At 42.7% G+C, this 27,702-nt stretch overlaps 1 protein-coding gene and 1 long non-coding RNA gene across 5 annotated transcripts in view; one reads left to right on the top strand and one right to left on the bottom strand.

The window, feature by feature from the left end:
- Window positions 1-23,969, bottom strand: part of LOC147058251 (uncharacterized) — a 51,358-nt gene extending 27,389 nt beyond the window's left edge. Inside the window, exons 1-2 of the long non-coding RNA XR_015065890.1 lie at window positions 23,824-23,969; window positions 22,182-22,229 (exon numbers count right to left, since the gene is read on the bottom strand). This is a non-coding gene — a long non-coding RNA (uncharacterized LOC147058251). The remainder of the gene's footprint in view (window positions 1-22,181; window positions 22,230-23,823) is intronic.
- Window positions 22,936-27,043, top strand: LOC147058252 (secretory carrier-associated membrane protein 1-like). Of its 4 annotated transcripts, none has more exons than XM_085910284.1 (9): window positions 22,942-23,180; window positions 24,258-24,338; window positions 24,513-24,623; window positions 24,845-24,953; window positions 25,381-25,509; window positions 25,591-25,750; window positions 26,041-26,142; window positions 26,223-26,340; window positions 26,432-27,043. In XM_085910284.1, the coding sequence occupies exons 1-9, from the start codon at window positions 23,124-23,126 to the stop codon at window positions 26,591-26,593; spliced, it is 1,029 nt and encodes a 342-aa protein (XP_085766410.1). In that variant the 5' UTR covers window positions 22,942-23,123; the 3' UTR covers window positions 26,594-27,043. The 4 variants fall into 4 exon arrangements, with proteins under 4 accessions (XP_085766409.1, XP_085766410.1, XP_085766411.1 ...); XM_085910285.1 differs by lacking the exon at window positions 22,942-23,180 and adding an exon at window positions 23,790-24,041; XM_085910286.1 differs by lacking the exon at window positions 22,942-23,180 and adding an exon at window positions 23,792-23,988.
- The last annotated feature ends 659 nt before the right edge of the window (window positions 27,044-27,702 follow it).

Here is a 27,702-nt window from a genome sequence, read left to right on the forward strand (position 1 = left end):
AAAATGTAATCGGAATCTAATCGAAAGCGTGCGTGGGTGTGTTTTGTCAAACGCAATAACACATAAGTTTCAATTGAACAAATAGTTTAGAACATTCGGTTTTGTCAATCTGCGTACTCACTGGCAACATCACCTGCACAATTTAATAATCTCTAATACAAGAATTGTAGCACAAAAAATATATATTCACCAACACGCTAACAGAGATTGCAGTGGTGCGGAATGACACCGAAAGCATTCCAAATTCATATGGGAACCAATATATTAGGAACAGCTCACATGATGCAGAGCGGGTCTACGCCACTACAAACGACAACCGCCAAAATGAATATGTTAGCCTTAAAAAATAAACAAATCTGAAGATGCTTTCGTGTAATCTATATTCGCTCCGATTGATTCAATGAAAAATTGTTCGGACGTAATAACAGCGGCTGTCACTTGGTTGAGTGATGAGCTGAAAAAGGCTAGCTTTCACGCACGCGCTTGTGTGTGTGCGTGTGCTAATGGAGAGAAGATAAAGACATCTTCCACCAAGCACTTTCAAGGTCGCCCAGCTCACAAAAAACAAAAAAATGCTCAGCGTTGACTGTGACTTCTATGAGAATTTGAAGAAGTAACTCTTTATGTGAGAAGAACACTTCTAAACACGACCGCATGTTAAACAAGTTTAAAAAGCAGTTCATGCAAAACATTTCCATTCGTAACGAGTTATATGTTTGCCGAGCATCACACTCCAAAAGAATATTTTTATAGCTAGCATGGCAAACGACTCGCAAGATGTTGCATGCAGGTAGGCCTCATATATGATGTTGGAAGTCTTACGGTACAACTTGCACGTTTGCTCGGGGTGATAATGGATGGCCGCTGTGTGCTCGCTGACGTGTTATTCTTTTATAAAACATTGCCTCAGCGTAGCACGGCGCTAGGGAGAAGGTGTCACGCGTGTGATGAATGAGCAGAGGCTAACATCTTCACTCCTGACCGCTAAAAGATGCTCGCATGGATACAGCGGCCACGTCCGCGCATCAACTTAAATATGAGCTCATTTCCAGTCAATCAAACGGACTTTATTATCAGCGAGATCAAAAACGGCCACATCTCACCGCAGTTTCCTTTTCAATGTCGTGACTACAGAGGAAGTTCCTTTCAATGCTTTTCTGGCTTCATCTTTTATTTATTTATTTTTGATTTGATCACAGCAGCAGCATTGAGAAGCTCCCGCTTCTCATTTCTCAAACAATTTGACTAACAAGCTTGCAGCCATCAAAGTAGAGCGACATCAAACGCTGTCGCTGTTATTAAAACACCGACCGAATGGACAATACAGAGTCACAAGCGCCGACCTGTTGTTTTTTTTTTTTTCTTCAGAAGTATCAGAGTTGTACGTAACAAGCGACAGAGAATGCTTATACGACACGAATGCTGCCGCAGAGAGAGGAGCAAAAAAAAAAAAAAAAAGAAAGACAGAGGAGGAGATAGGAGGAGAAGGAGACATGATAGGGAGGAAAGCGAGACAGAGGGGATGAGGGGGGAGATGAGACAAGTAGACAGAGACAGAGTGGGTGACGATGCAGGCACTGCAGGTTCTGAGGGGAGGGTGGGAATAGGTTTGTGTGGGGGGGGGGGGTGCACAGCCAGTCTATTATCAGGGGTCTATAGAGAAGCATTTAGGGACAAATAGGACACCACCCCCCTGTCACCCCAAACCATTCAGCCTCTGTCAGTCGGGCCCATTCAGCCAAATCCCATGGGGAACCGGTTGGGGGAGGAGGGCTGGCAGCGAGGGGTGCTGAAGATGGAGCACCCCTGTACCACCTCCTTTGTGAGATGCCGTATCTTAGCAACGGCACTCGGGGTGTGACCCGTCGTCATATGGCTCCATTCAGTTTCACAGCAGAGCCTCTTGAAAGACAAACACGCTGACCACCACGCGCACACACACACACACACGGGGGGCCCCGCAGAGCTTAACAGGAGCCAAAACGGGCTCCCATGTACAAAAATTAGCACAGGTCATGCTCCCCAACCCCACCACCCAAAATCTGGCATGAACAGCAGAAGTCCCATTGGGAACCTGCTTAATTACTATCAACAGACAGAAGGGAGTTCATCTTTAACGTACTTAAGATGATCCACTTCACACACACACACACACACACTCAATAGAAAAACGCTCCATTTCAGCAAGCCGTCAATCACGTGCTAATTTGATTGACGCAACATGTTGATAAGGTTTGCTCTCAGGATTTTCATACAGAATTAGGATTTAATGACTTGTGATGCCGATTAATTACAGCATAATGATATTTGATTGCTGTTGTCTAATTGTTCTGGCACTTTTTATTTTGTGTTTGCTGGAAACTTATTTTTGCTTAGGATGGGTCCACGGGTGGAAACAGTGCATGCTTTGGTTTATCGGATTCATGTTGTCTTCCCATGCTTTATGATGGTTACCCTCAAGTCAACCACTTGCCCCCTTCTCAAACACACACGGTGTTTAGGGGGAGGGGCTAATCCCTCCTTTCACATGGGGAGGGGGAACAGCTTTATCAGCTTTGTTCTGCTTAATAGATTTATATACTCCATCTATTATTTAGCCGAGGATTATCACTGTTGCCTGAGGCCGTTGATAAATGTTTACTACGACCTTGGGCCACACAGACGTACACACGCGCTCTCATCCGGTAGGACGTGGAATTGGCGTGGGGGGGGATTAAATAGCTGAGCTATAATCATCCTTAAATCATGCTGCTCTTTTTTTTTTTTCAACCTCGCAAATCCATTTTCAATCCACAGAATAAAATCGTCTTCCGTGCTTTCATGACATCTCATCAAAAGACATTTTTATCATTTGTCATAATAAAGCACATTCTTCCCAGAATTACAAATGTAATTCAATTCCGGCCTAATTTTAATTTGTACCATTTTTCCTGATTCATTCCCGCTTCTATTAAATCGTCTCCAGTCTGTGGTAGCTGCAAATTGCTGCACTGCCCCACCGTGGACGGCATGGGACATGCGGGAACGGCGAGCAAGACTTTCCAACCCAAACAACTCAGGGGACAATTGTCCAACTCCAACTGAATTGATCTCCAATTTGAGGGCTATAAAAACAGATGGCACCGAGTTAGCGCAAAATGTTGCACGGCGTAAACACAAGAAACACGCACGCAGTCTCGCAAACACACAACTGACTGTGTAGACACACACGGGCAGACCTATAGGGCAATTTGGTAAATGTCATCAGGTCTGCAGAAAGAGGGAAATAGGCTTGCCTCTCATCTTTGTATCGGGAACACGGGTGAGATTGATGAGCAGGGTCTGTTTATGATATCGGTTATTCAAGATGAAAGATGAGGGTTTGCACAGGGGGTTCCTCCCATTCACTGTCATTGATTTACACACACACACACACACACACACACACACACACACACACACACACACACACACACACACACACGCACACACAAACACACACACACAAACACAAGGAGAAGAACATAGCCACACACAGTGAGTGTCCTTGCTTTGTCAATAGTCAAGGTTATTTGATATGCAGTAGAATATGGAACTAATATGGCGAGATGCAACATGGTAAACAAGTGAACACACACACACACGTGCACACACGCTACCCCCCTTAACACATACACATTTTCAGTCGTGAACAAAGACTGACTTTCTTGAGAAATGTAAGCTCACTAAACAAGCTCGGCGTTACTGAGTGAAAATCCATCAGTGGTACAAAAAAAACCAACAAAAAAAGAAGTTGTTTAAAGGCAATAAAGACAGCGAGGAAATTTTCTAAGAGCAGTCGGTAGGAAAACGGAGCATTCAAGAAAGAGGCAATTCCTCTCTTATGAATTAAAACCTATTTCACGTTAACAGCCCGCTGAGAGACAAGTGCCGCTAAGTGAATGTGTTGCCCGTGTTTGTGTCAAAAGCCTGTTTCTCTTCCTCGGCCAATTAGAGTGACTATGGCACAAAAGCGGCTAATTTTGTCAAGCTCCTGTAAATGGAATGATGGATGCTGCCTTCTGGTGTGGCTGAGGGGAGGGGAGGGGGATAGCGAGGGCGAACGTAGGCTTTGCGGTTACCCCGGTGAGGCCTCCTTCATTAAAGCTTCTTCGAGTTGAACACATGCAGACAGACAAGAGAGAGATGTGCACAAACATTCCCTATTCAGGATGAATTAAAAACCAACAACACTCAACTTTGCACAAGAGAGCATTCATTATGGGGCCCTAATGTAATGGCATAAAGCAGAGGAGCAACAGCCTATCAAGTGCTGCGATTTGGCTTTTTCTTCCTTTCTTTTTTTTTTCTCCTCCGCTAGTGCCGTTTCGTTGCTATAGGGTAATTTGTAGCACTCAGCAGGCCAGCGTAAAGTGAATCAAGATTAATTTACATGCAGGCAAACACTTAAGCAAGGAGGAACAGTAAGCAAATACAACCAGTCAAAAGAGGGGAAAGAATGTTGGAGAATTGCGAACCAACTTTGAAATTCATCAACCCCCCACCCCAAAACATATATTTTCTTTTAAAAGGAACATTTTTGATGAAATGCTAAAAATAAAAGTCATGTTTTAATTATACATCATTAAAATTTTCACACGATGGGCTTCGATCTATTTCAAAATCTGCCATACATTTAGTTGTCAATATAAAATGTTAATACATTAATGTACTAAAAAAAAAAAAAAGATTTTTTTGCCAAGTGGTTGCACACAATAAAATAATGTAAAGTCTACAATTTTTTTACATTATTTTGTTGTGAGCAATCACTTGGGAAAATTCAACAAAAATATTTTTACTCAAAAAGATCAAATTCCAAAATCAGTTTGGAGCGCTAATCTTGTACGAATCGGTTCTTTGGTATAATTTACAGTCATTGTAAAATGTAGATTTTTTTTTTCCTAATCTGAATCCACATTGGCTATTTTCCAAACCAGTTTGCTGACATTCCCCCTCTACTGCACCACGGCGTGTTTGCAAGCGCTGCGTGAACACAAACGAGATTGCTCAATTGAAACACTTTAGACAACACATTTCTGCATGTCCGCGGTGACACAAAGACAAAGAAGATGTGAGATTGAAGTGACAAAAGCTAACTCGGACAAAGTGCAAACATTCAAATCCAAAGGCGGCTTCGGGGTCGGGAATGAAAAAGCTAAATGAGCTGTTTGAGGTGGACATGCATCTTGGAGCTTCTCCGACAGAAGCTGGATGGAGTCTTGGCCCGCTGAACAGACTTAACATATCAGAGAAGGTGAGCGATAGAAAGAGAGATAGAGAGCGAGAGAGCGAGAGAGAGAGAAAGAGAGAGAGAGAGAGAGGGAGATCACTGGGACGGGATGAAAAGAGAATACCTTTCTATCGCTCAGTGGTAATGGACCCTGGACCGAGCAAGTGGCAGGGGAACCTGACGAGGAGCCATCGTGGACAGCACACATACACGCTTACAGAACCGTTCTGTCAAATCTGAATAAACACACATGGGTCGAACCGGCGAGGTGCAGCTCGGGGATTTGGACTGAGCGTCTGGCATATTTGGCCATCTCAGATCTCCTGTCAGGGCCTGAATGCGGCGTGACAGCAGGAGAGAGGCGGCGGCAGCGTCTGGAGACCCATCTCCATCTATGCATCTCTCACATAAACAAATTCTCCCCCTCGCTGCATTCAGACTAGCCTCTCTGCTCTATTACACACAACACACAGCTGCCACAAGCACTCAGACACCCAATCAACAACCACAGAGAGAGAGGAAGAGGATGGGAAAGAGAGAAGAAGGGATGAGGAGGAGAAAGAGAAGGTTCAGGGGAGATTGGAGAGCGAGAGAGAGAGAGGGGGGGGGGGGGGGGGCTGAGATGGGAATCTTGAAGGGAGGGCCAGCGCTCCGGAACCGTGCTCATCGTTCTGTCTGGCCGAGCAGGAACCTCCTAAAAGCAGGACGAGAGGCGTCGGGCTTAAACGGGATGAGGAACAGACAAGGGCAAGGAGTGTGGGGCGAAGGGTTGCATACACATGGAGCACATGAAATATTCCCAACACCTGCTCTTCCCGTGAAATCGACTGAGCAGAAGACCAAATATTATTTTTTTTTTTGTAAAGGATAGATGCAAACATTTTAAATCTCATACACTAGCAAAATTAGAAGCATAGTACTACGATTCTACTTCTGCCAGGAGGTTACAATCCAAAAGGGCTAATGAGGTGTGTATATATTTTTAGAGACAAAAAGGTTCAGGTAAGGGGTTTTTTTTTTTCTTTTCTAAAATTCGGACTAAAATAAGGCGATTTAACACACACACACAAAAAATTGATCTTAGCGGGACCTTTTATTGTTGCCAAGCTAAAGCACATCTGTAAAATATTGAGGCGGTCTTGATATTATAGGTGGATGTAGTATTTTGGCAAAGCAGAAATATTCACTGCCAGATTTATGAAACATTTCAGAGAAATGCAGCTTTCGAATTAGACCTTTCAAAATGGACCTTTTCCAATTCCGAACATCTGCTACCAGGAAGGAGCATCTTAAAAGCACTCGAAAAAAAATGTCTAGTAGCACAGCAACAAGGAGAATATCTTAAAATAGGCTCCCTAATGAATATAACAGGCAGGCTAGCACACATCCAGAAAGAAGCAACATTGATTTGGCACATTACAAAGCATCCCTCCCCTCTTTCCTCCGCTTTCCTACTCAGTTCTCCCACCCTCATCTGATCAGACTATCGATCCCTGGACCAGTCGATCGGCTGCTAGCGCTGTGATCTGGGCCAGGACAATTACTTCAGTGAGTTATAGCGATTAGTTTGTGTCTAGATCAATCTGTACCTCAATAGGAAGAAAGTCTGTGGACAGAGCCTGGGAGACTATTCAACGGGGACTATTTGTAGTACATTCAAGACCAAAAAAAAAAACCCCAAACAAATCAGGCCAAGATTAAAATATCCATCCATTTATCAGTGATGAACATCGCTTATTCAACACATTAAAACCAATCAATTTGACATTGTTTATATTATGTTATTTGAAAATCTGCTACATCGAGGCTTTCTGGTTTAAGGCCTTGAATGGAGTATCAAATAATTTGAAAATATAATTTGTTAACAAACATTGCATTGAACTGTGTGTATCGGACAGTCCTTGAAAACAACTCAGGAGAAAACTTGCTTTCATCCTAATTTAATCCATAGTAATTTCATTTTTCAGAGTCCTTAAAATGTACTGATCGTCAGGTCCCCATTAGATATAGAAGACAAACTACGCACACACGCACACACACCTATTGTCGGTACTTGCTGTATCCAACCCAGTGGCATTGGTCTGACATTGCATAAGTCATTAAAGGCAAACTAGTACTAATGTCGGAGGCAAATCTATTTATGTTGATAGTATTCATGGGCAATCTTTCCATAACATTGATCAACACAGTCTAATAGGAAAATAATAAACAATTACTCCAGCAGACGAGAAGGGTAATTGATTTTCTTCTGTAAATTACCACCGCCACCAGGCCTGCGTACACAGAAAGGTGATCATCTGCATAAAATCAATGGGATATGATCCTCTCTGTATGATAATCATGGACAGTAACCAAGGAGTCGTCATTAGCCTTGGAGCATGAGAGAAAAAAAATAAAAAAATACACAACGGCGGAGGTGAAAGGATGGCGGTCAGGCAGATGTTAAAATGCTCTTTTGTTTGTCTTGCCCACACGATGAAAAAAATGTTGACCACCTTTGAATGTTGAATGAAAATGTGATCATTGCACACTGACTGCCTGTGAAAGAGGGCCGGGTTCAAAACCAGCTTTGATTCATTTCTACCTCATGTCCACACCCGCGGTGTTCTCATGCAGCTCGACACTGACAAATGGTGATTGGTAAGCCCACCGGTGGACAGCTATATGTATGACTCTGAGCAAGCCTCCAAATCAATATCCAGTCCTTCCAAAATTAATAACACCACATGCAAAGATCGGGCCCTGTATTCTCAGACAAAAGAGGACACCGGGCGCTCTCTACAAAGCAAAGCTCAAACATTAGAAAAATACCACTTAACATTATTACAGTGTTCAATCACCTAATAAATAGATTCTCCTACTAATCAGTTTTCCTTTTTAATGTTGATTTATCATTATAACAAAATTGGACTATAGTAGCAAATACAAAAAAAGCTGGTGTCATGCAGAATCATTGCATCTTTAATAATATAATATAATATAATATAATATAATATAATATAATATAATATAATATAATATAATATAATATAATATAATATAAAATGTAGAAAATTGATGGATGGATGGATAATATAGAAAATTGATCAAATACATATTTAATAATAAAATGATCACTTTTCAGGGGTGAAAAAAACTGGATTATGCCAATTATTTTACCTAACTCACAGAATTTTAGCTTCACCGGCCACATTGGGCACTATTTTACCAGTATGGTGAATGACTTCTTTTTTTTAACCAAATAAAGCCCTTTGCAGTAATGAAGGGGTTGGGTTTTTAATGCCAGGAGAAGGAACTGGACACAATCAGCAAGAAGATGCTTTCAGTATATTAGCTTCTCAAATCAAAGCACCACAGAGAAAAGACAGAGGCAGCATTTAACATAGCAAGGAGCCACGGAGCAGATGAATAGAACGAATGTGCCGTTTCAATATGCACTCCCTTCATAGACTTTAATGGCCTATTGCAAAGTGAAGTGTGTTAACGCCCAATAACTACATTAGTGCGGGACTATTTTTTAAGAGGACCGAAGAGGCTCGGCCAATTTAGCATTTCCATTTGCGTTGCTGTTGTAAATTGCACACAATGAAATCAAAACCACGGGTACACCGAGTACAGTCTGTTACCCATTATCAAGTTATCCTGATTTATTAGAAATAGTTAATTTCAGACACTAAGTGCAATAAAAGGCACGGACTGATATGCTGTAGAAAGTGTGCAAGGCCAGCACATCCGCTCAGAGTAAAGATTTGGATGAAGTGAATGTTATATGGGAGTGACGTATTTCGAGGGGGGGCGAGGGGGGGGGGGGGCGTCCAAAAAAAAAAAAAAAAAAAAGAGTTTAGTTCAGATTGATGCTCTGCTTCTGTCATGACGAAAAAGGCAGAGATCCCTCAGTACTAATCAACAGGCTGGACACGAGCTGGTCTTTATCACTTTGTCCCCCTTTATATGAGTCCCAACCTTGGCTGTGTGACCAGTTGCCTGATTTCTCATTTTGTTGCACTGCGACTGACAGTGAGCGGCTCTGATTGAGGGGATCCATTAGGGATCAGCCCGAGGAAAGCCCGTTTGATGGATGAGACCAGCAGTCACCTTCAAAGCTTGCTAACAACACCTGTATCCTCTCTGTCACACGGGCGCACACACACACACTCACACAAAGCAGCCACACTTCTGCTGACATCTAGCAATTTACTCACTTTGTAGGGAGGGAGGGAGCAACAGAGGAGAGAGATCTTCAAAGCTGAAAATCCATACCGGCCTGTCACTTCAACTTGGGGCTAAAACTAACAGTGGAGTTGCACTTTTGAAAATATAGGCGCTATTTAAGAAAAACAAATACGACATAAGTTGAGGCTAAAGTTCAAAGCAGCCTCGGGTTCTCGAACAGTCACATGACACCTGGCGGCCGACCTCGCTTGGCACGGCCTGGCCTTTGTTGCTTTTCAATGACGACAAGCGCTAATCAATCGAGGAGGTATTGAATTGGGATCAACTGAGCGGTGCAACACACTTTTTTGTTGAATACGTTCCTATTTTGTATTGTTATTTTATGTCCTGCATTTTAAAGCGCTTGGTTACAGCGACATCTTTTGCAAAAAACGTTTTTATTGTATTGTATTTGAAATATGTATCGAGTATATTTTGTCGTATAAACAGGAAAGAAAATGAATTCCTTTTCCGGAAGAACAATAGCAACCATGCAAGCACTGACTACAGCTCATGCTTCAGCACCATGGACAGGGCATTGAGCATTTTTACTTAGTCCCCGCCAACACAATTTCATGGTATTTCCATAAAGCTATTTATTTCTCAAATTGTCAAAAGGTACAGGCTTGACTTTGTTTGAAAAGCATTTTAGAATCCTCCAGCAAGGGATATATAAGACAATATATGAGGTTGAAACTCAGGTTCAGGTCATTGGACCCAGACGCTGTAGTGATAACGTGAGACTTTTCTCAACCAGCCTATATCTAATTGCTTGGCCCCAAATTAACCCTAGAATTATCCGTTGGGTTTTTGATGCAGGATTTCTAATTACATCTACATATGAGGCAAAGAAATGCAAGATTATATGAGTGTTTGTCATTGTATTGCAAGCGTACAAGTGTGTTGATGGGAATAGCCCTCATGTGCCTAACAGGCTAATTGCTCTCAGCAGTATTAGGGCCCATCAGCATTTGACATTTAAATACGGGGCTGCTAAAAGCCGCTCTGCTTATTTAACATCAACATTACCATCCATCACAACGCTCACAGAAGGGCAGACAGAGTTGCGGGGGTCTTGTTGACTCCATTTCTCTCATTTCCCGGCTCTTCAAACCTCTGAGTAATTTCTCTCCTAAATCATCAATTGATGAAGCTAATCAGAATAATGCTTCTAATATAGATGGCCGCGGAAGCAAGAGCTGTCCAAAGGCATCGTGTAATTTGTACACGCTGTGAAATATGGAGGGAATGCCGGGATAAGTGAAGGTAAGCAGGGAGGGTGAGAAAAGGAAGATGAGCAATGGAGTGTGGAAAGAGAGAGAGAGCAAAGAGGAATGGTGGGATGGTGAAACAGAGGGAGGAAGGTCAGCAGTGTGGCGTTACAGAAGGAAGGTAGAGGCTGATGGGCACCAAATGAACAAATTATGACGGGCTCCATTTTGCAGGATGGGGTCACCCCTCCCCCATCTCCCTGCCACCCTTCCTCTCTCCTCCACTCCTCCTCTCTCTTCTCCTCTCTGACAGTTCAATTTCCCCCTCTCGCCTCTCCGCTGCAGCCTACTAATTGTGAGTGAAGCCTTATCATTGGGCCCCCCGTTCACCCTCGGCCCGAGGCATCGCCGCGTCTTAGGGAGGAGACCGGAATGTCAAAATGTTATCCGAGACGGCAATCCACCAGAGAGACAGAGGTCACACACAATAAGAGTGGACGCTCATCCGAATTCGCGAGCACAGGAAAGTCATCTTTTGAACAGAATGCAGGGACAAATGATTAAAAACCATTGCGGGTTATATATGATGGATAAATAGATTGACAGATTGGGTGGATGGATGGATGGATGGATGGATGGATGGATGGATGGATGGATGGATGGATGGATGGATGGACGGACAGACGGACGGATGTTAAAGGGTCTAGAAATTCCAGTTAGCAGAACCGACTGCTAATGCTAGCTGCTAGCAGCAACACCAAGTTGACTGTCAAGCTGCTATCTGCAACATCATTATTTTGTGTCGCTTGTGTTAAACATTAAACTTGTTTGTCCTGGTGGGATAAAAAAAAAAAAAAGCAGTAATATATTTTGCTTATGGAAACGCTGCAATAAACATGGTACTCAATCATTATTGTGTTTGTGGAATAAGAATTAAGCAGAAAAAAATCATTCGCATGGGCGGGCCACCATGTTCGGTACACACAAGCAAGTACATGCATTACAGTACATTTCTAAACCAATATATTGCACTTGGAAACATTGTCTCGTCAGATGTAAAATCCTTGGGTTGAGGGGGGGTGGGGGGTGGGGGCAGGGAAGGGGAGTCTAAAGTAATTTACTGGTCAGCTGATTAGGCTGCTCTAGGGTCAGAATAATCTGAATGCAGGAGGAACTAGCGAGACAGAATCCCTGACCCCAAACGTCCCCATCACACAAGGCCAGATAGAGGGAACAAGCGGGCTCGGAGGAGAAAAGATTCGGAGCCAGATCGCTCATCTGTATTCCGACACTGGTAATAAGGGTTAATTCATTGGTTAAGGATTAACAAGGCGCAAGAGTGTGATAGGCAAGCAGTTGCCTTCTCAAATATAAGTTTAAATCAACCCCATTAGCTGCGATATAATTCCAGACCCAGAGCCTCTCCTGGTGGTAAAGTAATTACACAATGACCTCTGGGACTACGCTTTTAAAGTAAAACTCCATTGAAAAGTCAGATTTTTCTTCGAAGACTTTTCCCCTCTTTGATGCAGTTTGTATTTCAGTGGAACAACTGAGGCTTGGCATGAATGGTATCTTGCAGCATACAAAACGAAAGTCTGCTGTTTCCTTGACAACATCGTGTTTAATCGGTCTCACAGTATGGTCGCTAAGTAGTTTTTCTTTTTTTAATAACATTTTCACTTGGATTGGAGACTCCAAAGAGAACACAATACTGAAGGATTATTGATTGCACAATTTGGTCAGTCATCGAGGGGAATTTCATTGATTGTATGAACTGAGTTATTTTGTAAATTCCATTACAATGTAGTAAAAGCTGGAGGCTCAATTTGTTTAGTACCAACTCGTTCGCTGTGGGACATTTAACGGGAGAGCGAGACAGTATGTTGATTTTCTAAAATCAAAGTAAAAAAACTTTAAATGCAGCTTGTCATGCAGTTTGATTTCTATCGAAATCCAACTGGTAGTAGAAATAGTCAGCCAAAATAAATATTTAGGAATTATTCTGGATAACAAACTGGCTTTCGAGGCCGACCGACACGTTTCTGAATTTCTCGTTTTTATAATTTTTCACCCATTCAATAATTTGATCATGTCACTTGACGGTAGCTTTAAATTCAGAAATGATGACTAGACTGCATTATACACATCGTATTATTCATCCTTATTTAGAATGAAAATAGGTTAAAATTCACTTGCATGTCGAATGTGACCTCATGGCAAGCCTACACTAATGACAATCTGAGCTAAGCTAATATTTCATCATCAGCTAAGCGTTGTTGGAATAGTCTGGATGCTATTAGCAGACTAATGGGCAAAATACTCAGAAGCTGTTAAAGAGCAGCCAGCCTCGGTCAAATTTAGGATCCGCTGGCTCTTTTAGCTACGCGCATAAATTAGCATGTGAAGCAGAGACACGCAAGTGATGGACACACAGGTGACCCTTCCACGTATAGGTACACGCACAAAAGCACACAACACACACACACACACAAGCATGGACACCGTGACCCCTACATGGTTGATGAGACAGGGGCTGATATGCGAGTCAGGCGGAGCCACATTTGTAAAAAGAGATAGCCAATTACGGGAGCCCGGGCTGGGGGATAATAGCCTGCCTGTCAGGGTCTGTGTGCATGATCTGTAAGCGCATGGATGTGTGTGTGTGTGCCTGCGCCTGAGCACGTAGCACCCAAGAGTGAATACCAAGCTCCCTATTCTCACCTATTTGCCCTATATCTTCATTGCTTGGGTATTAATTTCAGAGAAGTGCGGCTGCACGGTGCGCGGGTCGTTAGTGTGATTCATCTGGGCTTCTTCACCCCCCAACCCCCCCCCCCCCAAAAAAAGGGAGGCGAAAGGCAGAAAAGAGCTTGAGGGCTTTGCTGCCTCAACTATAAGAACATTTCTGCTTCCAACAGCATGAGACAGGTACTAAGATTGAACTCGAATCACTTTATAATATCTTTTTTATAACTTTATATTATCTTCTACATAACCAAATATTATAGTACTTCCAAATTTTATTGATTCAGTAATTTTCACAAAGTTATAGTGCTTATTTTACTTGAGGAATGATAACAAATGTTTGTAAAAAAAAAAAAAAAAAAAAGTGTGTTGGGGGCGGGGTTACGGGGTCCTTGACCTGCTTCTATATCCAGAGCTATGGCACATTTTAGCTAAATAAGAAACAATGACAACAACCATCTTGTGAGGAGCTAACGAGGCGGGTCATTTAAAGGTGGAGACACAATGGAGGATATCTCGTCAACGTAATGACTCAAGGCATTCCAATCAGGGCGTGTGAAGCCGTGGACCGCTATTATAGAGACATTTGGACCAAACAGACCAGAAAGAAAGTGGGGTGGGAAAGAAAAAAAAAACAGCAGCGGGAGAATCATTCCAAAGCTCCAACATCGGTGCTTGTCCTGTACTTTCTACAGACGCATGATCTCCTCAAGGACTCGGCCCCGTCAGCCACGGCGGCCCAGCCACCTGAAACGGAGCCATGATGGACTATCAGAGGAAGGGAACGCGTTCAGGGGAATTGTGTGGATTTAGTGGTCTGCTGCTGACACATGGCTTTGAGCGTGCTAGAAAAGCACTTTAACTCTTCACTGCTTTTATAGCGTGTACACACCCCATAAAACTTGAGTCTATGTGGCATCGCTCACGCTTTCAGACACTCGCACACCGTGCATATGCGTCACATTTGTACATTTGACAAGCAAATTCTACAAACTTTTCACTCAATTGGATTAGTTGAAGCGGTAATTGGATGACTAGCAAAATGGATCAAGATGGCGAAAGGTGGCGCACCCCTGTCTCTACAACTGCTTTATACTCGTAAATGTGACATTCTATTTGTTCCACATGACTAAAGATTATGTCAGTTCTATCTGATTGATGTGAGAGCATTATTCGCATTAGTGGCATGTAAGGGGCATAAATGCGCTAGACATAAATGTATAAAGATTTGCACTGGGATGCAATGAATCCACAAATACTTTTTACACCATAAGAATCAAGGATTTGTAAACCAGGCCGGATATTACGATATTGGGATTGAACCCAATTATAATGTGAATTAAGATAATAACTAATACAAAGCAAAGATGTGTCTCTGTTGAGGAATAAATGAAAATGTCGTTCGATTATACAATATAAAATCCTGTTTAAATTTGCAGTACTATATCGCCGGCCTTGTCTTCATATATGGTTTTTTTTTTTTTTTAATAAATCCATATATTGCCAACGGTCACTCCACACATGAGGGTGTAATTTTTACAAATCATGGACCAATTAAAAGTGATGATTTTTTTGACAATGCAGTTAACTGCCAACCCAATAAATATCTTAGACGTCAATGACACTGAATGAGTTAATAATTGAGTAAACATGTCGTTTTTCTTGAAAAGTAAAGATTTTGGAAGTACAAGGATTTCGCCAATCATAATAAAATACCCCAAGGCCTTGACATCTGTAATCTAATCTTTCACCAATCGGAGGAGTCAGAATGTGCAGAGGATTTTTGGATTAATAATATTCCATATTTGCATATTCCATCTCTAAACTTTAGCTTCAAAATAAAAATGTGGCCGCAAATCGTTTTGACCATGAAAATGTTAAAGACCCCCTACTTATACTGTGCCGATCACAGATTTAGGGTGAGCCACACTTTCAAATGAAGAAATTGGAGAAAAATTCACTATGTATGCCAATTAATGGCCAAAGGAGCGCATCTTTATGTGATTCATACACATTTAAGCCGAGCCAGATTGAAGCTTAAATGCAAGAAAACAAAGCAATATGTGCTCTAGCTCTCTGGCCGTTTCTCCATCTCTGTAATAGAGATGCAAGCTCCGTAATGCTCGCTGGGAGCCAAGCATGAGATTGAGGATTTCTCACACACCATGCATTATTCATAGTGCAGAGCAACAGAGTGTGTAAGATGAGAATTACGCAGCATGAAGAGAACAGGGGAGCGAGGACTGAAGGGAGAACAGGGTGGTGGTGGTGGTGGGGGGGAGGGGGCGAGGAAGGAGAGGGCAATGCAGGTGAGCGAGAAAGACTGAGGGGAAGTGAAAGGAGGGACGGTGGACACGGTCAGATCTCCATTTTCTTTTCCTGTCAGCTTAACCCCCGGATTGTTCTTGGAGTTGGAGAACAGTGGGGTGGGACGGAAATGAATATGGAAACTGGAGAGCCCGGAGAGCGTCGGCAGATTGGCTCACAATTTGCATTTGTTAAGTACGCGTCTTGTGAGTCGGTTTGTATTCCGAGCACAAACTGAATAGCGCGCAGGAAATTTCAGGGCTCCGTTACAATTCGTGTCCAGCCTTCGTTCTTCGTAATGAAAAACAGTGGGAAGTGAGTCGGTGTTGGAATTGATTTGTTTAACAATGGCAATGGAACAAAGCAGGAGGCATGGGAGCAAAAATAGAAGGCTCGCTATCTTAAATGAAACCCCGAGAACCAAGAAATTGCAAGATTGTGGCAGATACAATTTGACAAATGAATTGTGCGGAATGATATTGTGCGTTGTTGGTTTTTTTTGTTTGTTTTATTTCAAATAATTGATCGATGGCGGAAGAAAAAGCTCCATTATGCTGCAACGACGTTCGCAAAAGACATCAACCCTCGCAAATATACTCATGGCGCTTTTAATTTACACCTGGAAAGTACAGCTAGTAATTGCAGAAATGTAATTCATCAGCCACTGTTTTTCTTATTTGAATTATTAAATCAAATCGACTGTTGGAGGAAACGGCTGCGATAAAATTGCAGTTATTCTCCTGATGACCCTCATTTTCTTTGTCTGAAAGCCTTTCTCAGCAGAGGACCGATGGTTATTAAAGTGCCACTTTAATGGAATATTCCATTACGCTGTATATTTTGCTTCAAATTTTACCACGCGCGTGTATGCGCACGTATCGCCGTCGTCGTCGTCTCAGATGTGGCCTTAATGACAAGAATGTGACGCTTACTGGCTTTTTAACTTCCCGGTGATGAAAAGCCAGTATTAATTTGGGCTACAGATTTCATTTGTTCAGAACAGGAAAAACAATATAAATCACTTTTAGAGTGATTAGAGGGAGGGTTGGATTAATCCAGGCTTGATTAGGGCATTATGCCGCCTTGTTATGGACACACAGGGTGACTGACGGTAATTACTGTCTGTAATAGGAGAACACACACTCAGTCAAGGCATCAGACACAGCAGCCGAAGTGTGCGTGTGTGTGTGTGTGTGTGTGTGTGTGTGTGTGTGTGTGTGTGTGTGTGTGTGTGTGTGTGTGTGTGTGTGTGTGTGTGTGTGTGTGTGTGTGTGTGTGTGTGTGTGTGTGTGTGTGTGTGTGTGTGTGTGTGTGTGTGTGTGTGTGTGTGCGTGCGCATTTCGAGATACTGCGCTTGATAATGTTTCCACCAATTGGAGAAATATGTCGAATATTTGTTGGCACGAGCTGGGATGAGAATTTGGCGACAGACACACAAATAGTATTCCAGGGGAGTGAGTCATGGCTTTCTTTATGATTATTGATATCCTGAGACAAACATATTTACCCGGATAATAAAAACAGATGGCAGTAGGTAAGACTAATATTACTCTTTGGAAAATGAGAGAGGTGCTAAATCAGCAAATCAATTTACGGACGCGCAATTGAACCTCGTCCATACACAACGTGGACAAGTCGAGGAACCAAAATGTCCACGCGGAAACAAAAGGATATTTGAATTAGGCTCATTACAGGGCGACTGATTTTATTCTTTACACAAGAGGTGTCTTAACGGTATTTTACATTAGAAAGGGTTATACCATTTTTGATACGAGAGCTTTCTGAATGTGTCAAGCTAAATATCCTTTTAAAGTTTAGAAGCAGACATAAGGCGAGCGACCAAATGACACGTGTCCCATTTTAAAAGAGAAGTGGAAAATAATATATATTACGCATATTTAACACAATGCTGTACATCTCCCGTGTGGCGTGTTCTTCTTTTATAGCGCCCATCGTTCCTTTTCATCACGTCGCTGCTTGGAGGAGAACTTAAAACACGCTGTTGGCTCAGCAAGAGTTGCCAGATGATTTGATATGCTGATCCCCTCCCACCTCCACTGCAGTCCCTTTGGGCTGTAAAACCACCATTGAGGACCTTATTTTACGAGTGCACACTTCTGCTCTTTGCATGTTTATGGCCAACATTTGGAACAAATGGCACGCATTGGCTGGAACAACACAGATAAATCTTGTCAAGTCACAGGCGGGGGACGCCGAGAGAGTGCGGCACTCAGTGGCGCTCGCCGGTTGACGGGAGGAGTGCTTGCATTATTCAATTAATACCTGAAAGGGGCACAATTTATGCAGCATTTAGCAACGCGGGCCGGGACACGCAAACACAAAACATGCGGCTCGCAAAGGCAGACTTGTGTTTGTATCCTGGGAAAAGACTGGACTCCCCCCCCTTCCATTTTGCCAAATCAAATATACAGTGAGAGCAAGCTAAAAGGCACTTTCAATCAGCCGCTGCGGGTCTTTCTGTCAATCCGTGAACAACAACAATCTAGCCTACTTGGAGTGGTCCAAGTCAACATCCATTCCCCAATAAATTCAATCAGTGATGGCGGGCGCGCGTGTGCGTGCGTGTGTTTGTGTGTCACTCTGACAGGTACGACAACAAAAGATCATTTTTTTCAAGTAACACCCGCACATTGGAGACAGTTGAATATTCAAGGGCAGGTGGTTAAGTTTAGAAAAATATAGAATGTGAAGGCACTTGATTTTTTATTTTTTTTTGCACGCAAAGTCGTTCCGCATTCAGAGTGGACGGTAGGGGCAAATAATGTTAAGAGAGCTGAGCAGCAGAGTTGTCAGGCCTGAGCTAATGACATTGACGTGGAGGGCCTGCACAGCGGAGTGATTGCCTGACAGTTGCAGAGCCAAAAGCAGAGCTTGCCGCCTCATCATGGCCCTGCCTGCCTCCCTGCCTGCCTGCCTGCGCTCTCATTATTCGGCCACAAATGGAAATGCAAATCGCTCGCTTGCCACGGACGCCTCAAATTTATTAAACTAAAGGGTTTAATTTCCATTTTTCTCTGCATCAGCTTTATTTATAAATGTCGTGCCCTATGAAGACCCTGTTATTTTCTCCTTCTCCTCCAAGCTCTTAACAAATCTGCTCATTAATATGGAAATGGAGAATCAATCGGGTTTTTTTTTTCTCCCCCCTCCCACCCCCTCCCTGTCGAAAGGCATTGTGTGTAATGTAATCTGACTGGTCATCAGAACAAACATGTTTACATATTCACACAGAACTTATGTCCACACTCCAAAATATGAATAGGGTATATATATATATTGTTGTTTTTTTTTGCTTACCTTAACAAAAGGTTTACATCTTTCTTATTTTCAGTTTTGCTCTCTATAGCCAGATGGTCGTCACTACTAAAATGTAGTCACATGACACAGTTTTCTGAGGCTTGTTGAACTAATATTGCAATCAATTTAGCCTTTTTTTTATCATTACTTTATGATAATAATGTATATGATATTATATAGAGATTGTTAGCACTGTATTGCATCTGGCTTGGAGTCACAAAGATTTTAAAGGTGGCACAAACGAATGTCTTTAAGGGGAAGCAAAATCTAAATTTAGTTTACAAGAATCTTTTTCCAATGTGTTCTGATGAATATTGCATTTGTGGAATATAAATTATCCTTCCGTTTTTTTCCATCTCAGGTGGCGGCCATGTTGCCTCTTGTTAACAGGAAATGACATCACAGTTGCTCGGGTCTCCGGTAACATACAAAAAGTGAACTCTTAGAACTTAGTCTTGTAAAGAAAACTTTTGACTTGACTTCTCCTTTAAGATTACCACATTTGGTTTTGGTACTGTGTTGGTGCAGGTAAATCAAATGATACCATTATATTCCGTTTTAGCAAAAGGTCATTAGGTCACCAAATGTTTTCTAAAATTTATAGAAGCATTTTTGCTAAATGTTTTACTTCAATTCATGAAAAAAAATAATAAAAAGAGTTAAACAAAAGTGCGAGGTTCCCAGCTGAGTGAACATTTTGTCAATTTTTGGGTTAAAAGAAATGCTCTCTAAAATTGATTATCACCAAAGTAATCTTTAGTTTGCACTACGGTTATCTTATATCTGGTTTTGATATAATGACAATAATGATTTAAATATATTTCAGTGATGTGCATTCTTAAATATTGAATGAGTGATTGCACCTCATGACGATAACATTTAAATACTGCAATGCCATCCCATTCACTCATCAGAATATTGCCAGAATGGCGCCAGATGTTGCGGCATTAATAAGCCATAATAGCAAGTCCTGCTTATCCAACCTTCCAGAACTCTAAAATAACACTCATAGACATTAATGAGATGTAATTATACGCCAGGTTCTAATTCAGGGCAATCTGGGGATAATTGCATCCACGGCTTTTAACACTTGGTCGTCAAGTTGGCGGGTGAATGACTTTCCCTCTGCCTCTCAGTCTGCCCGTGTCCGTCTCTCTACAGTCGACAGCCGAGAGTGAACTATCGCACCTATCCACTCTGGTCGGCGACCTAATGAACATTTCTAAATGGCCATGACCAGCTGGTTAGGAGACTAATGTAGCAGCTATTAGCCAAAGTGGTTGTTTCCACACACACCCACATATACACACACACGTGGAGCGCAGTATTAAAGACGGAGGATGGGAGGACCGGGGCGGACATTTTCACCATCTTTCCCCCCCCTAGGTGCACATGTAGAGTACATGCACAAAGACGGGCAGTCACAGCCGCGGCGTGTTTATCTTTCACATTGTGCAGCAAACAAACCATGCGACAGATTCTAAACCATTAGAGTGCTTATTAGGGCCTCAAGGTGTGTGCGCATCTGATTAGGAAAATTCAGTTTTACTCAAGGTCTAAGCACTGCGGTTGCAGACCACTGACCATTGATTATTCATAGAGTCTGTGATTGGGTCCATTAATACGAGATTAGAGGAGGAACTGATGCTCACTTTGCGTGCATGCGTGCGTGCGTGTGCACGTGTATGTGTGCGCACGCGCGCTCACACAGAAGGTGAATTGTAATGAATGTGCAAGCCTGTGTTTAGTCCATCACTGGGTTCTGTATACAATAAGTATTGAGTGAATAAAGCAGACGGAATAGTTAAGAGTCAAAGTTGAAAATACGCTAAATGTATACCGGACATGAGCCTTCAATAAAAGCAAAGAGGTACAAGTGCCTTTTGTTCAAATATGGCCAATAAGATTAAAACAATAAAATTGGGAATATTTTAAGCGCTGTCGTTTACAGCATACCGTAAGATTTCCACCTAATAGCATTTGTTCTCCAATTGAAACTTAATCTGGGTAAATGGTGCTTAAATGTTTAAATCACATTTACAGGCTGTCAACTCATCTGATGCTCTTCACATGGTCACCCTTCGTTTGAATGAAAATAAATTGGAGGCAAATGAGAAAAAAAAAAGATTCTGCCAGAAGAGACAGCGAGGCGGCTACTGACGGCATGGTAGCGCCCCCTAGTGGCTATTACGAGAACCTCGGGTGTCTCGTACAACTGTGGCTGCTCTACTTTCACTGTGGAGTGGGCCAAAATAATTCATACGTTGTGATTTTTTACGAGAAACAAGCCATCATGATAGATATGATGAAAATGATCATCCTCATTGGCAGCGGAGATCATCGACACAGCAGATGCTTCCATTGCTAATCATCCTCATGATCATTAGCACCATCACCATTAACGTCCTCATTACTATCACATGGAGGAAGATGGCTGTCATATTTGACCTACAGGAGGTAAAAATACTGTACAGCGGGCAGAATCGATTGACTGTAGTGAAACAGGAACTACATACGGGCAAATAGCTGAACCGTACTTCTACAAGCCCGCCACCATTTAAATAATGGTGATATACTAGTACAGGCCGAAACGTCATGCACAAAGTGTGGGTAGGTAGTAGTAGTAAGATTTAAAATGTGTGTACCCCAATTAGTAGGATAATCTGACAACTCAAACAATATTGAACTTAAGACAGAGATAAAGAATTTTGTGAAATGCAAACAACTAAAAAGTGAATCTGTCCCAAACATATTCAATACATAAACTGTTGCCATTCATGCAACAGAATTATGTTAAAACCCACATACTTGTGGTTTGGCATTCAATGATTTCTTTTGGGAACATTAAATTTGTGAGAAACTCATCTGTTCGCAGTGTTGGAGTCGAGGCCGACACAGACGCCGTATTGCTTTGGTGCCGCCCGGTGGCATCTTGGTGCCAAGAAAAAAAAAATTGAAGTGAGTTGAAGCGCTTCATTTAGACAAAAGTAGTCATTTGCCACCATCTTGTGGAATCTGTAAGCAATTACAAACCTCTTGGGAGTGCGAGAGTCACTTACTTCCAGATTTGTATTCAACGTAAAAATATCCATAGTGAAAAACCTTGAAGAAATTAGTGAATACAAATGATTACTTACCTAACCCGGAGCCATTAATATACAGCAAAACTGAAAGTCAGCTTTCCACTGTAATGGAAAGTGTCAGTTAATATCGTTGAAAAACTATTTTCATAAATACACGCTCGTGAATGAAAATAACTCCTTAGAAAATTTACATTTATTGACCAAGTTATCTGAAAGTAACAAAACATGTTTGATTGGTTTATTGATAGCCCAGCTACAGTTATCAGTCAGATTTGTCAGGTTAACAACACACTTCTCTGTGGCGTGTCAAATTTTGAAGACATTCATTTTTGCTTCACTTTATACAGAAAAAGAGAAGGGTACACGTCTTGTGCAAGCATAGTTATACTAAATGAAAACCAATGAAAAAAATGAAAACACTAATTAAAAAAATGTAAATGAAATAAAATACGAGTGTTCAAAAATACTAAGTGAAGCGAATTCAGCTATCTTGAATTGGAATTATGATAAGTCAAAATCATACAGTAGAAACCTCAAACCGGAATTACCTACAGTTCCGACGCACAATTTATATGGCATACAGCTGCACAGCTAAATTGTAGATACTGTAAACCCTTACATACAACAAAAGCGACCTCAAACACAATACAATAACTGAAATGCCAACTTTGGATCGGAAAACTATAGACTGCATAGATCGGCGACACCCAGGGCGCTTTTGAAATGAAACACAAACGAGCATCACTATCTTTACTGGGCGTCGTGACGCCTGCTGTCCGTGGTGCTGAATGTATGACGTCACACCCCAACCGTGCGTCTCCTTTCCTTTCCCTCTGGTTTTGTTTTGTGCTAACGGGGGCTAGCAACGAACGGAGGGTCCTACATCAGCGGACGGCGGCGGAAAAGACCGCAGGCGGCAGCGAGGGGAAGCAAACAGCGAAGGACCGAATACTGCCTGGCAAATAACCGGAAAGAGTTCTCTGAAAGGCTGTAAAAATGTCCGACTTTGACAGCAACCCGTTCGCGGACCCGGACTTCAACAATCCGTTTCAGGTAACTAACTAACTACAGTCCACAGTTGCTAGCATGCTAACTGTCAGGCTAAACGCTTCAGTCCCTTGCTACATCGCTAAGTAACACGATCAGCTACGCATTAATCACTTAACTTACTACTTATTTGAAGAGGACTTACTACTCTTGCGTATGAATGATACCAGTTGTGGTTAAAAAGAAATAATCATAACACGGCGTCTGTATGAACGTTCCCAGTTAGCTAACTGTAAAGCTAGCTATAGGTTTTCCTTGGTCGGTATATGGCTAAGTAGCACAATCGCTTGCCCACAGAAAGCATTGGACGCATTTAATACAATTCCAGGCCTTCAAATCAATGGAAGACGACGACAATTTATTGTCTCGTTGTTGACAGTCGTGTTTGAACACCGCCAGATTAGCTCACGTCAGTATGAATCTGTTAGCTTGGACGCTATCCTATTTTAAGATATTAGACGTTAACTGTGTACTTGCAGACAGTGCTGAATGTACCCGACTTTGAAGTTGCAACTAAAATGTGTTTGTATTTTGTCATTACCTTTATGAACTAATAACACCGACCATCGTCACAATACAGTCACAAAATGATCAACTGCAGTTATGCATTGCTTTTCAGACATCAAGTGAAATTATGCTGCGTTCTTACCTGTTCAACAACGACAACCCTCCCCACTCAACTAACTAAAAGAAACGTGATTGAGGCCACAATCTTGAAAGTTTGGGTGACTTGTGATTGGATAGGAAATTAGTTTGTGATTGGCTGGTGAGAGCACAGGAACGGGCTTCCATTTTGGTTGCATTCGACTTATAGGTAAACTTGTAAACATGTTTAGTCTATATAGCTCACTCATCATGTTTAAAAAGGTAACAGACCTCCCACAGACTATCACCACTCGTTAACTCAATTTGCAGTGTATCCCAATGGTGTCAAAGTCTCGTACATTTGTTTTATTACAGTTTAGATTGAATTTGGTGTTTGAGAGCTCTTGTATTGCATTCTATTCAATGTGCTGGCGTGTGTCTGCTATGATGGCCAATGATTGAAATCTAAAATCCAATATGTGCTATCCTCTGTTTCAGGATCCCTCGGTGACACAGGTGACCCGTTCTACCCCTCCCGGTGGTCTAGAAGAATACAACCCCTTCACAGATGCCAGAACGGTCAGCTGAAAGTCTGATTTCATTTTGTATTGAAACATTATGACTGTTCGTGTTTGTGTGTGACCTCATTTGAAATGTTTCAAGCTTATCTCTCCCAAATTCCTCGGTCCCCGGGGGCTAAATTGATAAAAGGGGACTGCGGCCTAATTACTTTAATTACTGTTGGTTTTCCAGGCTGCCCCTGGAAATGCCCCCAAGTCTGCTCCGGCACCGTCCGAGAACACACAACCTGCCATCATGAAGCCCACAGAAGAGCCCCCGGCTTATTCGCAGCAACAAACGCAGGTGCGATATTGCTTTTTATCTTCTTTCTCTGCAACAATGTGATTTTTTTTCCTCCCTTTTTTTTCTCCATCTGTAACAAAATAGCAACACGACTCGTACTTTCTTCCACAAGAAGTCCATGTCTAATCAATTTTGGAGAAGGCAAACATGTTTTTTTAATTCAGAACAATACAAACTCACCTGATTGCAAGTCTCGGTTATTTCCTTGGTGGATGTCGTAGGACCAGGCACGTGCTCAGGCTGATTTGCTGAGAAGGCAGGAGGAGTTGGAGAGGAAAGCGGCCGAGCTGGATCGCAGGGAGAGAGAGCTGCAGTCTCTCGGAGGAGCGGGTCAGTAAGTCCGTCCATCCATCGGCGACCTGTCACTAAAACCTTTTGAGTTTGATTAGATTGTCGGCATTCGAGAAAAACAAGCTTAAGAAGCCAGCTGAGCTCGTGCCCGTTTGCTTGACTCTGCCAATGCTCAATTTTGACCGACACATTTTCTGTATACTGGAAGTGTCACAGAAAGGCATCGAGGTGGACAGCCTTGGAACTGAATTGGTCCAGTCAAAAGTCAAAAAAGAGAAGTACTGCGATACCAAACAGCTGCACATTCAAAAGATGAGAGAAGGTCAAATTAAGTTCATCTGGAAAGTGGCTACTTTTATACTTTCACTTGAGTCATATTGTTGCAAAGTACCAGTACTCTTGTTAAAGTACAATGTTTGACTAGTCACCCCTGAATGTAAGCAAGGCATCATCCATGTTTTGGCAGGTCGTAAGAACAACTGGCCTCCCTTGCCTGAGAAGTTCCCAGTGGGTCCGTGTTTCTACCACGACATCGCGGTGGACATTCCCGTCGAGTTCCAGAAGACTGTGAAGATCATGTACAACCTCTGGATGTGTAAGCGAATCCGTCTGGAAGAAAGAGTGACTATATTCCCGCTTGAGCTGATTCTCCTTCTTATTTTTGCAATTCCACCAGTCCACGCTGGCACGCTGTTTGTCAACATGTTCGGCTGCTTGGCCTGGTTCTGCGTGGACCCAACCCACGGCGTCGACTTTGGCCTGGCCATGTTGTGGTTTCTACTCTTTACGCCTTGCTCCTTTGTCTGCTGGTACAGACCGCTGTATGGGGCTTTCAGGTGGGTGAGGTCTCTCCTGCTTTTCCTCGCTCTTGTTCCCAAGTGACACAATGGGGAAATGCCGTGGAAAAGTATTCAGTCCTTTTTATCCTCTGCGTGGAGCTGAGACAAGCTGAGCTGGCCATGTAATACATCGTATACATGTAATACATCCTATACTGCCCCCAGGTGGCCAAGGTGGGGCACAGCATAATGACCATTCACTGACCCATTTCTATCCTTTCATTTTAATGATGAAACTGTAGTTGCTTCAATTCCATCAGCTTGAAGCTTCTCCATTTCTACCACAGGAGCGACAGTTCCTTCCGCTTCTTTGTCTTCTTCTTTGTCTACATCTGCCAGTTTGGAGTTCACGTACTGCAAACGATCGGCATCACCGGCTGGGGCACATGGTGAGCGAGTTTAGTGGCTCTTCAACGCGTCCTCCACGTTGGGAACCCATCTCAGGTCGTGGTTGTTGTTTGTTTTGCAGTGGCTGGATCACAGCTCTAATGGGCCTGAACACTAGCATCCCGGTGGGCATCATCATGTTGCTCATCGCGGCACTCTTCACCACACTCTCCGTGGGTTCACTCATCATGTTTAAAAAGGTGACAGACTCCTCCCGCAGACTCAAGAATTTCATCGATAAATCGAACGCCGTCTCTCGTTATTCAAAACTAATTCCGAGCATCTTTACAGGTACACGCACTGTATCGGACCACCGGCGCCAGCTTCGAGAAGGCTCAGCAGGAGTTCGCCACCGGCGTCATGTCCAACAAGACGGTCCAGACGGCAGCGGCCAACGCTGCGGCTAACGCTGCTTCCAACGCCGCCCGTGGGACCTTCAAGCCTCATCCATAGACACATTTTCTCACATGCACACACACATGCGCAAATCTGTCTCTGCTCAATCACCCCCCCGATTTGCTAATGTCTTCAAAAAATATCTTCACTCCAAATCTAACCTCCTGACTTACCCTGCCCGTGTGCTAGCCGGGCCCCGAATGAGTCAGCTCCGCTTCATTTCGTGGGATTTACAAGCCTGCACCTAAAAATAAGCCCTTGTTCACCTTCTGAACGCGTCCATAACTCCGCAGCCACGCCGAGTGACGGCATGACGCGTGCGAGTTCAACGAGGTTGCTAATTCATTAGCGTTGTGTCTCTGGAGATGAGCTGCATGTCCATTGGCTGTTTGATGGATGCCTTGTAAAAGGGACGACTCAAATGGCGTGCGTGCGTGCGTGCGTGCGTGCGTGGGACATCATTTGTCTATGTAGCTTGTCGCGTTGAAAAAACAAAAAAAAAACAAATCTAAAGCTGCTATCAATCTGGACATGACCTACTGCTATTTTGGGGTTCCTTCGAATAAAGGAAACTCGCACTAGACTCAGCAAACAGGCTGACCTAAAAGGGAGGGGAGGGGGGGTGGATACGAGTCATGTGACCCATCTGGAGAAACAAGATGAAATGGTATAAATGTACTTAAACAAAACAGTCAGTGTTAAATAATTGGCATGGATTGAATGGTGCAGCCTAGCACCGAACAAAGTATATCTGCGGTATAATGAAATGATGACGTCGTCTCACAAATTGACTGTTTGAAATGAAATCTGGCCCGGTGTAGCTGAACACAAAACTATTATTAGCTTGTCAGAATGGCAACAATGACGTACACGAGTTAATTGTAGCTTCTGCCATCGAGTAAAACCATTCAATTGGTCTTTCTCTCACTGACATAGTTAGATAGATGAACAAAGATACATGAATTGCAGTCAATATATAATTTACAGATCGGGTAAATCAAATCAGAGCATTTCTGACCAGTAATTGGAAAAGTGGCTGTGTTTAAAAACTGTACAGACTACTGGATTTGTGTTGTACTTTGCTGCCTCTCTCACATTAATTTGGGGGGGGGGGGGGGGGGGCATGCCATAGGGTGAATGACTGAACCGTTATTATTGCTAATGTT

The sequence above is a fragment of the Syngnathus leptorhynchus genome, chromosome 4 (assembly GCF_054491065.1).
Source record: "Syngnathus leptorhynchus isolate UIUO chromosome 4, UIUO_Slep, whole genome shotgun sequence".
NCBI lineage: Eukaryota > Metazoa > Chordata > Actinopteri > Syngnathiformes > Syngnathidae > Syngnathus > Syngnathus leptorhynchus.